At 33.1% G+C, this 15,143-nt stretch overlaps 1 protein-coding gene across 11 annotated transcripts in view; it reads right to left on the reverse strand.

Annotated features, from left to right (window-relative positions):
* Positions 1-278: 278 nt before the first annotated feature.
* The window catches only part of SYCP2 (synaptonemal complex protein 2), a 75,412-nt gene continuing 60,547 nt past the window's right edge, over positions 279-15,143 (reverse strand). For 7 of the 11 annotated variants that reach the window (XM_032461471.1, XM_032461473.1, XM_032461470.1 and 4 more), the window contains 13 exons: positions 13,457-13,494; positions 12,812-12,982; positions 11,207-11,402; positions 9,701-9,906; positions 5,415-5,505; positions 5,007-5,150; positions 4,330-4,457; positions 3,108-3,202; positions 2,913-3,012; positions 2,493-2,551; positions 2,262-2,340; positions 2,095-2,151; positions 279-1,115 (listed from right to left, as the gene is read on the reverse strand). In XM_032461471.1, coding sequence (XP_032317362.1) covers positions 1,041-1,115; positions 2,095-2,151; positions 2,262-2,340; positions 2,493-2,551; positions 2,913-3,012; positions 3,108-3,202; positions 4,330-4,457; positions 5,007-5,150; positions 5,415-5,505; positions 9,701-9,906; positions 11,207-11,402; positions 12,812-12,982; positions 13,457-13,494 — 1,439 coding nt within the window. In that variant the 3' untranslated portion in view covers positions 279-1,040. The remainder of the gene's footprint in view (positions 1,116-2,094; positions 2,152-2,261; positions 2,341-2,492; positions 2,552-2,912; positions 3,013-3,107; positions 3,203-4,329; positions 4,458-5,006; positions 5,151-5,414; positions 5,506-9,700; positions 9,907-11,206; positions 11,403-12,811; positions 12,983-13,456; positions 13,495-15,143) is intronic. The other 4 variants (XM_032461472.1, XR_004313020.1, XR_004313019.1 and 1 more) reach the window with 4 other exon arrangements.

A 15,143-nucleotide genomic window follows, 5' to 3' on the forward strand; every position in this document is an offset into this window, starting at 1 on the left:
TAAAGAGCTGGGTTGGATTACACATACAACACAGCATGGGACCAAGTACGACATAAGCAGGGAGGTGTGTTGTGATGGGAGTAGTTCTAAGCCACTTCTACCACGGTACTTAAATACTGGTAGTATTCAAACACGCTACTACCATTAAGCAGGCAAGTGAGGCTGCCTGGTATTATACTTAGGATGTCTGAAAAGAAGGATATTCTGTTTGATCCAATGTTCATAAAATAGGAAAAATAATAATTTATAAAATAAAACAATTGTAGAACATTTATCCGACAAAGCATTTATTTCAACATTAATATATTATACAATTAAAGCAAATTAAATGTGTATTCATTTTAAGAAGTTAATCTAGCAAAATATTACTGCAATGAACACTGGGGTTTAAAAAGTACTTGTCAAAACAGCTTGCTTATGAGTTAATAGCATGTCTACCTAGAATTATATAGTAACCATTTTAGACTCTTTTATTGCCTTCTAATAACATAGTGGAGTCATAACTGAACAAATATACTCTCCAACAGTGTGCTGCAAGTACTGATGGCCACGCAGGTAAGCCTTTTAAATCTGACTTCTCCCCCCTTCTATGCGTCACTAAATTTTTACTACTTGTAGTATATTCTGAACTAGTAAACAAATTTTAGTAATACTTTATATTAGTTCAAACTGTTTTCACTTAAAATATATTTTGTATGGTAAGTTGTAGTTTATTAAAGGAATACCTAGTTTTGTGAATATGGTTAACTGAATATTTGTCTCATGCATGCAAAACAAGCCAGTTCCTTTTATTGTCTGATTTCCCAAAACTTTCTTTAAAAAGGGTAATAGTGTACAGACAAAAGTCCTTTGGGCTCAGAACCATGTTATAGTGACTGTAGGTTCTTTCATTGATAAGATATTTCTTTGGATTTGGAGGTTCCTACAAAGGCAGTCTTGCCTGGGTGACATGTGTTTCTCTTTATAGAGCTACTGTAGTATTTCCTTAGTTATACACAGAAAAGCATAATTCGATAAAACTCGCTGGTAACAACTAGGCGTCACACACTGTTTCTTTCATGAGCCATGAATAATGACATCAGTCCTCTGCGTACTTTAAGAAGCTCTTCCTCTTGCTATGGTCAAAGGAAAAAAATTAGTTTTGTACTGATAATTTTAAAATCAAAATTTAAAAAAAATCAAGACACTGTATATCAGTGTTCATTTTATCCAGTCCCCCTGGGTATATTCCTAGATATCTACAGGATTATGTGCTCATCACTGATATTTTAGATGATCAATTGAGAGAAGACTTCTAGTCTTTTAAACCCCAAATCAAAGAAATTTGTATTTACTGTTTAAAGGAAGAAAGTAAACCAAAATAGTCTAGAAAAGAATTTCAATAAGGATCAGTCTGGTTAGCTTATTTGCTTTAAGCTAAACTGGCTTAGCCAGAACATCCTGATCCTCTACTGTTTCAGCGTGTTGAAGTTCTATTAAAATTAACTAAGTACATTAAAATATCCTGTATACCAAGATTAGTACTAACGTATACATAAAAATACCTCCATCCTTGAGAAAATGCCAAAGACATGTTCACTTGGAGAAGTCCCTTTAGACATCTTCCTCCCTCTCCAGGGGACCTTTCCCCCAGAATGCAGCTGCTGGTCTACTAGACTTTTGGAAAGTCAGCTAATTTTATCCCCAATTTAAGTAAATGAAGTCTTGCCCAAGTAGACAATAATTCACTCTGGGATCACTCTGTCCTGACACACCTTCTCCTTCAGAAGACACAGCAGGAGAGAGGTCTGTTGCAGTGCACAGTGCTTAGATACATACAAAGAAATCATTCTTCTAGCTAATTTTTAAATTTTCAAATTAATTTTTTTTTCTTAGGAGAGACTCATTATTTAAATCACCTCTGATATTTTACTGTAAATTTTGCTCCCTTATTTTAATTTAAAGAACTACTAGAAGAATCCCAGTGGGGCTAAAACTGCCTTCTCTCAATCCAAAAAGAAAGGAGAAAAACCTGTGGAAGATTTTTCCATTTAAAAATAAGAAAGCATGATCGATCATGCCATTTGAAAAACCCAAACTAGAGAGTTGATTTACCATTTCCTTAAGAAGCCTGTCTTGCAGCATTTTCATGTTTTCTTTCATCAAACACATCTGTGAATAAATAATTTCTCCCATGAAATTTATTATAAAATTTTCACAGCAAAAAAAACAAGTTAGACTAATAATGAGTGAGATTATATATAAAAATATAAAATGTATACCTCAGATGTAAAAATAGTTTCTTCATAACCAGTGTTGTAGAAGACATTCTTGTCCAATGAAGCTTTTAAAAGGTGAAGCCTAACAAGTAAAATAATGAAAGTTACCTTTGTATTGTACTTAAATTATATATTCTATATTATCGCCATTTAATTAAACATTTTAAACTAATACAAACTTATTGTTAATAAAAATATGTCATAGATTCTAATCATTAAGAATGTCATACGAACCGCTGCTGTTCACTTTTTTGATAGGCACTGAACTTGTGAAATATCTTTTCCCAAAAGTCCTAAATTTCAAAATACAAAACTAGTTATACTTATGACTAAAAATTAAAACTTGACATTAGAATTTACTATATTTCTATAATTCCTAATTTAAACAAACAACTTGGCTATATGCTAAAAATATTACAGATATAACTCTGGGATATAAAAAAAATTGAAAGCAAAATCTTTCGGAATTTCTCCCTTATTACAAAGGTATTCATTATAAACTAAAAATCTAAGTTAAACTAAGTTATATTCTAAGGAACAAAAACCTTTTTGGTGTGCTCTATCTAAAAGCAAAAGGTTAACAGAGGTTTTCCTGAGTATAGCTCCTTAAAAATAAGGTTTTAAAATTATTTTTAAACTCTAAAAAGCACAAACCACAAATTCCTTCTCCAAATCTTTTAAAGACTGTGAATCTTTTTCAAAATTCTCCAGCTCCTCTGTGATGATGAATTGGAATTTATCAAGTTTTTTGATCCTATTAAAGAAACAAAATGAGATTTTTTTTTTTAAATGATAGCTCTCAGACTACATAGCACTTAGAATATTTCAGAAGGGATTTTAAGTACAGACCTGTACTCCTGAATTTGATGGTTCATTGTTTTTATATGCTGTTGGGCTGTTTTCCACAACTGCTTAGTAAAATAATCCATCAGTTTCTGGTGGATCTGAAAAATACTCATCTTTAACTTGAAAATCTTTACAAAATAATAATCCAACCAAGACTGTATTAAGACCAAAGCCTTTTCCATGAAATATAAATGACTAAGGAGAATTTAGAAAAGTGAAAAAAAAAAGTGATTTCAGCCGAAGTGTTAATAAATAAGCTCAGTCAGAGCAGAGTCTCGTTCCACCAAAGAGGTTCTAACTGAGGGTTGAATTGGTAAATTATTTTCATTAAGTACATCACACTCTACAATTTACAAAGATGCTTGATTGTAATTCTCCTCAGGAGCACAGCCTAAGAGTCCACTCAAAATTATTTATTCCATTTTTCATAAAATATATATATTCACATCTGTCACAGATGTGTAACAGAATATATGAAATCAGGGCTTCTCTGTTTAGACTTGGATAAATCAAAACAAAAGAAATACACAGAATCTCAATTTCAGATTTGACCACTGAAGAGAAGAAAAAGACAAAGAGACAGGGCTGATAACCTGTGCCGGAAAATACCTTTTCTTAACAGAAGGACAGAATGAACTGTTGATTCTAAATATAGGCATGTGAGAAAAGGACATGGGTGGCACAACAATAATTAAAAATTATTTTAGAAAGGATTTTTGCAAACATTACCTCTTTGGAGCCTCAGTAACTAAGGATACGTAAGTACAGAACTGGTGAAACTAAGTGAAATGGACTTCTGTGATGGGGGCTGCTCGCCCTTTGTACTTACTTTATTATAGTACCTGCAGTGGCAGTCACCTCTGTGAGATAAACGATGTATTAAAAAGACTAGACATGAAAAGAAAATTGTTCAGAAAAAAAAATCACAGAAGAGTCAAAATGGTAAACAAATTGAAAAGGAAAACAGGAGAGAGACAGAACCCGTAGAAAAAGAAAGGGCACAGGATAACACACAGACTTTAGAAGAGAAACTCGGCTCTTGCGAGAGTAAGGTTTTTCACCTAGGACTCGTTCCAATTTTTCACCAGTACATGAGGAAAGGTAAGTTCATGAGTGGGTTTTTGGTTGCCAAAGGCTCTAACAAACTGATAGTCTAGTAGAAAGTGTGGCATGTTGTCATATTGAGTATAAATTACAAATCATAATTTAAAGAATGACAACTCACATGAACTTTCGTCTTGAATTCTGTGTTGAACTGCTCATACACAATCCCTACACCTGCTATTTCAGTTTCCCAGTTCTCCCCGGGAATAGAAGAGTCATTTGTTGATAACGGAGATACACTTTCAGACACTAAAAAAAAAAAAAGAAGAAGACAATCAGCTAAAGTTAAGATAAGCATTGTTACAAATTTAGCCTTGTTTGTCATGAGGCTGAGAACAAAATTATGTTATTTTCAGATTCTATATGTAATCTAAGGATTATGAAATCAAAGGAAGAATTTATATTTTTTAATTTAAAATATTTTTACTTAAAAAAATCAGTCCAAATGTTCCATTTTAATGTTACTGTTTCTGCTTTAATACCCATGCTAAAAGGTTTTTTATAACTGGTTTAAACTACTTCCATGTTATTAATCCAACTATTTAGTGACACACTAATCTATCAATAAGTTCATACTCCAGTAAAACCTGTATGTGGTAATCAGTGATAGAATGATGAGGGTGATCTATGAGTAAAAAGACCCTTACTATAACATTATTCAGATAGAGTATCATCCTTCTTGGATGTATCCAAAGTTGTCCTTACAAAGGGATTTCCTTTATGGATGAAGTCACTAGAGATCTAAGATACCACCTTCCAAAATAACTGCATTCTGATACAGGCATTTGATCTACCGACCTTTGTCATTGTGATGATCTGCATCTTCGCCTTTAGACAGTTTTTTGGGAGGCAAGTTTGCTCTTTCTTCCAGTTCTACTTCATCATAATTACTTAGGTTGTCTTCTGTGTACATTCGTTTGCGACTAAGATGTTGTGTAGGGCCTTAGGAACAGTTAAAAAATGAGGTACTATAATCTTAATTAAAAATACCTAATATTTTCTTGCTTTTATAAAAAAAAAGTCTTTCAGTTAACTTGTATAGTTTCAGGCAACTGCATTAAATTCTACCTATTGTACTTGTTTTCATTTTGACATGAACTAAATTGAATAAAGGTACGACTTAAAATATATAACTCCTTTAGATGGAATTTTACAATACTTCGGTAATTAATATATTATTTAAAAAGCAGGTCTATGACTGCAAACCTGATGCATGAGTGGAGTCCCAGGGCATGTCACACTGCGTTTTCTCTCCTCCTTCACTAGACATGGATAATGGAGACGCTGAATGACTATCCTAAAATATTTATCAGAAATTGGAAAAAAATTCTGTAAGTACTCTTGAATTCATCTTTGACCATCTTACCCAAACCCTAAAGATAATAAACTGCAAATGTTATCAGTTCTTTTTTTTCCAAATTGTTTGGTTTTTATCCCTTTATCATCTCTCACATTTACCTGAATTTGTCACCATGCATTTACCTCAATGTTAAATTATAGCAATAGTTTTGAGTTGGCTTTTTAAAACTACTACTACTTTTCTGTCCCTCCTCATTAGGATTTTGATTTCTTTGAGTCAGGGAGCCATAGAAAATCAAAGTTTTCGAGACTACTTCTTTCAGGCTTTATCTTTAACTGAGCCCCATCTTTGTCCTGTAACCTTATGTTTTACTGTTTGAATACACAAGCCTCTTTGTTCCAAATTAACCTTTTTCCTGTTTTGTGAAAATGCATGTCCACTTCCCTTTCTGTACTCAGGTTATTATGCTTTCTCCACTCAGTCTGTATATACCAACCTACCCACTGAGGTTCAGGTCAAAATTCAGCCCATGCCAAGCTGTAAAATTCTGTCTTAAATTTCTGTATTTTATGGGTAATTAAAATATTTTTGTTGATGGATTAATGGGCTTTTATAGTGGCAAAAGCTTAACCAAATTCCTATATAGTCAGGAAACTAGAAATAGTCCTAATTATAAATATGTAAGTCAGTGGTTTAGCAGCAATAGCATACTTAAGACCTTTTCATTTTAAAAATTTCAACTTGTTATTTATGATCAAACCATCCCTACATATTTTAAACATCAAATTTTCAGATAACATTTGAAAAATACTAAATTATTAAAACCCCGTCATCTGATTCTTATAAGAACAATCTCAGTTTAAGGGAAGCTTGATAGCTAGACGACCATCTATACCTCTCTTTTGCCTCAAATACAATTTTCATATTTGGAGGTAAATTTCCACAAACTTGTTCTAAATTATAACTGCTTACATCTAAATAGCTGTTTCAACTTTGTGTTTCTTGGGTAAGTGGAGTCCTCCCTCAGTATCCACAGTGGAGGTGGGGGGGGGTTGGTTCCAGGACCCCCTGCAAATACCAAAATCCACTGATGCTCATGTCCCATACAAAAAATAGTGATCCACAGTTGGCTGAAGCCACAGACGTGGGAGCCGTGGATGTGGAGGACCAACTGTACTACAGACTATATTGTTTCTATTCACTACGTTATTCTTAAATGGGCTATGAATGAACAAAACATATAGAAACCCCAAGGAAGTAAGAAAACTATTTAATAAAAGAAAACCACAACATTAAACCAAAACTACTTAACTTTTGAGAGTAAATCTTCATTACTAAAACTCAATACCCACTCATAATTTTAAAAAGCACTTAGACAATTACAACATTAATTTGATAACAAGTACACCAAACCCTTAAAAATGAAAAGACCATGTAGCATAAAGACTGCAATGGAAAAATGCAAAAATTACCATGAATAACATTTTATGATTATCTATATTCAGAATCCAAGAGAATCCAGGCCGGCATTTATGATGATAGAATTTGTCATGATTATTAGATATAAAAGTCAACAGTGTTTCTATACAAAGGCAAAATTTTAAATACAGCAAAGAAAAAAATAGAACACTTCAGAAGGACAACTTTCTTTGTGGAAGATTTGGCACAACTTTGTTGGAAATAAGACCAAAAAGCAGAGAGAAAAGTGAAATACGTGGATGAGAAATCTCAGTAACAATACTGGGAAATGCTAATTCTTCCCTCAGACAAACTAATTCTAAAACTGATCAGACAAGTAAAGGGCCCAGAGAATTCAGAAGTAGAATGAGATGAAGGTGAGGATTGGGGGTGGTGAAACCCCTGTAAGTGTGAAACTACACTAACTGAAGCAAGGAGGTGCACTGTGCTATATCTCACTGACCAAACGGCTGACCCATGTGGGTGCAAGGCTGTGACCAAATTGGCATCACAAGTGATGGAGGAAGGAGGGGGATCCCATGCATGATGTTGAACTAATTCACTATCCATATGCAAAGAGAAAGCCTAGGAAGATGGAAAACAAAGTTAGAATTAAAACTAACATTTGTACAAGAAAATAAAATATTCTTATGACAACAGCTGAAAGAAGATTTCTTGAAGAGCAAAAGATTGGTAAATTTCATTACATCATATTTTTTTGTCATGTGGAAGTTTTTGATTTAACTAAGTGAAAAGAAACGCTACGTACTAGAAAAAGAATGTTTACATTATATAACACCAATAAAGAACAAGTATCCAGAAAATAGTAAGAACTCCTACAAATTTATAAGAAAAAAAATCAAACAATGTAATTTTAAAAACAGAAAAAATAGGCAATTTACAAAATGGCCAAAAATATAAAAATACTCATTGATGCTGTTAATCAGAAATGAAAATTAAGTCAGACAAACTTTACACTCATCAGATTGGCAAAAACTAGAAAAATGGGCACTGTCACATAGTATTGTTGGAGAGTGTTAAGCTGGTACAACAAATTTACATAGCAAATTTCCAGTACCTAATTAAGAGTCAACAGTAACTGGGAAACACAATGTCTCCTGTAAAAGTCCAGCTAATAAATATGTAACAAAATTCCATCTAGCACAGAGTAGAATCAACATAGGTATGCAGCGATTACCTAGGTGCTGCAATTCGCAAGACAGGATACCAAAGAGAGAAAGCATGCAGGGAAACTAAGGACAACAGAGCAATGCTGACAAAGGACCATGGGATAACGGTCTAGTCGGAAACTAGTTTTAAACCGTGTTCTGTAGAAATTAAAGAGTCTTGCAAAGGTGCTTTTGGGGGTTATCAGAGAGGGAGATGTATCAGCAAGGGTTTAGACCTATCTGCTTTAAACAGAATAGTTATGTTATCTGTTTGGCACATTGGAGGTCTCATGTAAGGTTCTATTTGAAAAATTATGCTTTGTGAAGACTACTGGTTAAACAGAATAAAAGGACCTTAAAACCCTGTAGAAATAAACTTACATTCAGTTCAAAATGGTAGGACAGTAGATTGGTTTTATCAGAGGATTCAGATCTTGGCTATAGGTGTGCTGAACTGTCATTAATTCCATCTTTGTGTATTCAGATACTAGCACATATCAAGAGAATAATATATTTGAGTATTTACTGTGTATCAGGTATTATGCTTACATAATCAGCCTATTTAATTTTTGCCAGCCCCATTTTACAGATGAGAAAACTGAGGTGCAGATGGCTTCACTAACTTGCAAAATGTTAACACAGAATGCGTTTATCCTTGCTCCACTATTTGCTGAGTCAAAACTTTTTCAGCTATACCTAGTTACAGTGAACTATATTATCTTGATAATCAGCTCTATAACTGTATTACTATTTCAAAATTCTCCGAATTAAGTCATCTATACAACCCAAGTCAAAGGGGTTGGAGGTGAGGTGGAGTTTATAAACTAGTCCCAAAGTACAAACAACCCCCCCAAAAAAAGCAGAATTCCAAATATAAACTACTTCTTGTCGACATTACATTTTTAGCTATCCTCCCTCACTTTGACCCATAATTGAGTCCTATCTCTGTCTTTTTAAAAGACTTTTGACCATACCTACATATTTTATTAATAAGAAATGGTACATATAACAATACATGAGAGAGGAAGGATAAAGAATTTTTCAACATATCATTAAGTTTGTTAATATTCCTACCATTTACCTACTAGTTTTAAAGTTAATTTACAAATCTTTAAAGCAAATGCTATAGTCATACTGTTCTCAACTACACTCTTTGCAATTTGCTTTGTCAACTTGTGATTTAGTAACTAAATGTTACAGACTTTGAGTTACGGTGAAATCTGAAAGAAGTGCCTATGTTGCAGTATGAATAAGCCTATTCAAATCTAGGAAACGAACTATGTAATTCTGACATGTAGCCAAGTAAGTAGTACCTCCTGGGAAGTGACATTCCTAGCACAGACTTGTCACCAGTACTGTCATACGCCACCTTCTTCCTCCTGCACGGATCAGTCTGCGGTTCACTGAGGCTATTTACTTATTGGTAGGTTCCTCCTCTCCCCTAGACCACACTCAAAACCTTAAGAAGAAAAGCACTGTATACTTGATTAAGACTAGAAGGCAAATGATTTGCCCACTTCAGGTATATCTGATAAAAGAGAAAATACATACTTTTTTTTTCTTACCAAAAAGAATGATTGTGGAATTGGTGAGCAATTTTCTCTTGTACACAGTAAATTTTCCTCACTGTTTTTGGGTGACTTTGTTGGACCTCCAATGCTGTATTTACTGTTTAAGGATTCAGGTGATGAAGTTTTTGGATAAGGTGATACTGATTTTGTTATACAGTCATAATCCTGAGTAAAATCCCTTTCTGTTCCTTTTTCTGTACCTATATTGCCTCACAAAACACAAACAAAAAGAGGTGACAGGTGTTAATCTCTAATGTCTGCTTTAGAAATAGTATGATTAATTGAAATTCTAAAAATATAAACCGTCAAATCTTAGCTGTATTCAGAAAGGGTAAGCTTAATAAATCAAGATCAAATTATATGTAAAATGTTTTTAAAGACTAAAAAATACTGAGTATTATTCAACTTAAAATAGCTCACAGCAAAAAAAAAAATGTGACAATATACGTACGTTCATGTATAACTGAAAAATTGTGCGCTACACTGGAATTTGACACAACATTGTAAAATGACTATAACTCAATAAAAAATGTTTAAAAAAATTTAAGAACTTTCCAAACATTTTCAAACAAAAATATCTATGGCGACCAACCTAATTTAATTACTATCCTGAGTACTCTGAGATCATAGCCAGTACTGGTACACATTAAAGTCACAGGTTTGACGGTTAGAGATAGCTTGGGAAGTAGTCTGGCCTAAATCCTTCAAATACAGATGAGAAAATTCATGGCTGAAACAAGTCTTAGTATAAATGAATTTTCACAGTTTTCAGGTCAAATCAGGGCATATGATCAAATCAGGTCTTCTGAGTATGTGCTTATCTGAGATGACACTTGTCCTGAGCAGTATTAAAATATTATAGAAAAGAACAAATAGCTACTTGAGGGGAAATGTTTGTTAACTTATGTAAGTCTTGAATTTTTGCTAAAATGATGGACACTCAGAAATGCTTTAAAATACCCTTAAAAGGAACTGAAAAAGATATAATAAGTACAAACTTATTCTTAAAGTTTCTATACTAGAAAAATATATACATACGCCAGAGCTTCAAAGAATAAAACTTTTCTTTGCCAATTATTTTTAAATAAAAGCAAAACTTCAGTTGTTTATGAAGATAATCCACTATGGGTTCACAGAATGACCATGATATTCCTTGGAGACTTTTGCCAATGAAATGTAAAAATGAGAAACTAGGAATTCCCATCATTCCCACTGTATTCAAGGTTTCACATTTTAACTTGTAAATACACATTAAATTTTTTTCTGTAAAGCATTTGGTCTTTAACTTTGTAACATGTAAAACTTCAGGGTCATAGTAACACTGTTCTCAAGTCTACTCAGCAAAGACCAAGTTACTAGCATTAACTAGTGTAAAAATGAAGTTTTGACTACTGAAAATCTTAAATATACCCCTCAAAATTAGTCTTTAAATTATATATTCATGTAATTGTAGTAGAAAATTAGTGAATATTCAACTAAAGGAAAAAAAATGATACTGACATCTCATTACTTCTATAGATGATGGACTCCCAGATAAAGATATAGGAGCTAGGTCAAGGCTGTTTTCTTGTAGAGTATCTCTCAGTAGAGATGAGTTTTTCCTTTCTTTTGATATATCCTTCTGTATTTCGGCAGAAAAGGAATCCTGCTGTTTCTTTGGCAGCTTCACAGTTTTGCTTCTGGAATGTATACTCTCCTAAATGTATTCATAACTTTCAAATTATACTCAAATACAAATAATTTATACTTGGACATATAAAACTAAGTTACACTGAAGTATTTATTAAATGCCTTATATCACTAAGTACAGGCATAATAGGGGCCTCAACATGAGTAGTAAAAGACTTTCTTATATACTAGAAGGCAGATGACAAATTCACAAGAAAACATAATATACATAGACTATAATAAATATCTTAAGAGCTACAAATAAAATGCTATGACAGTTCAAAGATTATATCCAGTTTAGGGAAACCAGAAGGAGTTCCTAGATTTCACGGTACATGACATGCTCAGGAGTTTGTAAAAGAGGATGGCAGGAGCTGTGACTGAGAGTGTGGAGGACCACTGATTCAAGCAGAAGGAGCAGAGACACAGGTCTTGTTTGGGAGTCACAGGTTCTCCATTTGACTGTTCCAGCTCTGGGTATGTAATGGGAAGTGAGAATAAAAGCTTGGAAAGGTATTTTGATGCTTTGAATGTCTGTTTGGAAATTTTTAGGGTTTTTCTTTGAAGAGAGTAGGATGAAAGTTGGTTTGGCAAGATTTACCTAACTATATGTAAATGAAAGTAAGGAGTGATAGAAAATCTGGAGGTAAGTTATATTAAATCCTTAAGATCTTCCAGGTAAGAAATAACAGGGAGAGACGGAGGTTTAATGATTTAAAATGAGAACAGTGTAATGGTCAGAGACCTACCTCTACTGCCAGACTCTGAATTCAAATCTTTGTTTCACCACTTCCTAGCTGTGTGAACTTGGGCAAGTTCCTTCATCTCTCTGAGCCTCAATTTTTCTCATTTGCAAAATGAGATGTCATTAGTAGTCATTAAGTATGCTACTTAAGAGATTTTAAGAAATTAAATCTATAAAATGCTTAGAATAGCACCTGGCACATTGTAAGCACTATATTCTTTTTTTTTTTTTAACTTTGTTAAGAATGCCTTCAAGTATAGGCTAGGGGTATATCTATAAGACTGAGACATAAGGAAGAAGTCAGGTATGAACAGAAGTAGGGCAGTGTATGGGAAGAAACTCAGATCCAGTATTTTTGCTTTTACACAAGAAAAAGATCCAGATTCCCAACTGTCTGTACTTTCCTGAAGGATAATTTTGGAAAAGACTACATACTTCTCTAATTCAAAGATACTATCTTAAAGTTATAATTTTACTAGAGTCAAATACCTGTTTTGTAACACTAATGCCAACTTATTACAAATTTTAACATTATACTGCCTAAGGATCAATTTTTAGAATTACTGTGTAAATTTTATCATATAGAAAGTTAAATCTTAAAAAGAAGTGGCAAGTCTGATATTCTTACAAAAATTCACTCTATTTAATATTTTAGGAGGCTTTTAGAAATTATTAATCAGATATCTACTTACCTTTACTAGCAATTTTTCTTTAAATGAATGTGAAAATTCTTGTTCACTCTCTGATTCTGAATTTGAGAGATCCTTATAATTTTTTTTGGTTTTTGCTGCTCTTCGTGGAAGTCTGGTTCTCCCCTCTGGAACTGTCTCATCTACCTTTTTGGTGATATTTTTGTTGGGTGTCTTTAGGAGAAAAATTCCTGAATATATTAGATCACTATTTTGAGATACAAGCTATTTGCTATAAAATTAGCACTGTGACAAGATCCATATATGCATAGGAATAAAAATATTCCTGATTAGTATTTTTTAAATGAGTGGATTTTATCTTCCCATTCCAAATATATTCTTTATCACTTTTTTAGCCTCACTATTAAAGCTCTGAGAGGCCTGATATATATTACTTAAGAGAAAGAAAAGGAAAAAATAGATATCAAAAATACCTATAAGCACAGAGTAAAACAGACCTAAAACAGGCCAACATGATTCAAAAAGGCAGAAGGCAGAAGTAAGTGTGCAGAGCCTGAAACAATTACGGATAAACAAGGATAACAAGGATCAAATTATGAGATGACAAATGGCTTTTTTTTTTTTTTTTACAGGAAAAGAGAAAAATAATTTTGAAAAGATGTTTGAACACAAACTTCCCGGTTTTACCATTTTAGATCTTGGTTGTCTCCTTTCCAAACATGGTCCTGCAATTCAAGAAAATAAGGTTGAATTTTTCAAATAGATGAGAACTGATATTAAAAGTTACTAGAATATTTCTCCATATAAGTTAGAATCATGAAAAACAAGAATACACCTTTAGACTCATTCAAAAATTTAAGTTTCAAGATGAGACTAAACTGAGATTGATACACGTTTACAGGATAGGTTGGTATAACGTGAATTACCAAGTTCCCGTCTAAATTAATTAATTAAATTAAATAAAACAAACTTTTAAAACATACAAGAAAATATGTAACATACATTACAAAGTTAACACTCACGAATTACCATTCCATTTATCTGAATCTACTTTGTGTACTCTTACATGACCTTCCATATCCCCTCTGCCAAAAGGTAATCACTATCCTGAAACTGCGTTAGTCACACGTATATATCTCTAAACAGTATAATTAACTTTATAAAACAGAATCATGTCATTTGATATTGTCATGTTCAAGCCAAGGAAGTAATGAAGTTCTAGAAGAAAGGTCCTCCAATCCTGGCAATAAGCCAGCTCCTACATATTGACTTGTAGTCATTCAGCCATTTAAACAAAACAATTCACTCAGGAGAGTTGAGTTTTAAGAGCTTTTACTGATTACAGTATTCAGACATTTACTGTCTTCCCAAGATTTCTAATCAATGTTGTAAATGTCTTCATTTGTACATCTTCCCACCAGACTACAAGCTCCCTGAGAGTATGTGGATCTTACTGTGTTTCTCCTTGCCTTATAACACACTGCTTCAAAGTCCAGACACTATGACTAGACCCAGCTGCGCCTTTCAGCATTTTCCACAAAGTCTGATTACACTCCAACTACTCCAATACTGCATTCCCTGGGCATACCATGCTATGCCATACTCTCTCTTTTACATAGAAAGATAATCCTACTGCTGCTCTTCCTCATGCATATAATTGAACTCTCATCTGTTTTCAAGATTCAGCCTCACTTCTAAACACAGACCAAAGTTCATTTCTGTATCTCTATGTTCACTTCTTTTTAAGACATCATTCCCTCCCCCAACTGCCACAGGTCACTAATGATTATTTTTATCCTGAAATAAAATAAACAGTGATTTCCTTAAAATAAATATAAATTTAAAAGTTCTGAGTTATGTTATCTTGAACATATAAAATCTTTGAGTTTTAGTAAACACTGAAATTGATGTTAAGCTATGAAAACAGTCATGTCTAGCCAAAACCAATACCTCAAACCCTCATCCAGCTACTTCAAGAAGGCAGAAGCCTTATGCTGGGAAAACGTTTTGTGGATGATTTAGGCAAAAATATTTCTCTAAGAAAATTGTTTTCCTTTCAATAAGTTTTTATTGCATCTGTATGAATTCCTAAAAGGTATGTGTGTTGGGTGTGGCAGGGAGTGGGATACTGTCCAAGTTTTTTGTTTAAGGTAGTGTTGGGTTCATGAGTATTTAATACATTATTCACAATAGACAAATGATGAGAGTATGCAATGAGCCAAGATTATGATAAATCATATTTTGAGTCCCTAAGGTCCCAATAAAAAAAGTAATCTAAATATAAACATATTATCAAAAAAGTAACACTTTTTTCTTATTCATAAAGGTATGTAGTTATAAACACTATCTACATACAAAAATATATTTATGAACC

Source organism: Camelus ferus, chromosome 19 (genome assembly GCF_009834535.1).
Source record: "Camelus ferus isolate YT-003-E chromosome 19, BCGSAC_Cfer_1.0, whole genome shotgun sequence".
NCBI classification, from domain to species: domain Eukaryota; kingdom Metazoa; phylum Chordata; class Mammalia; order Artiodactyla; family Camelidae; genus Camelus; species Camelus ferus.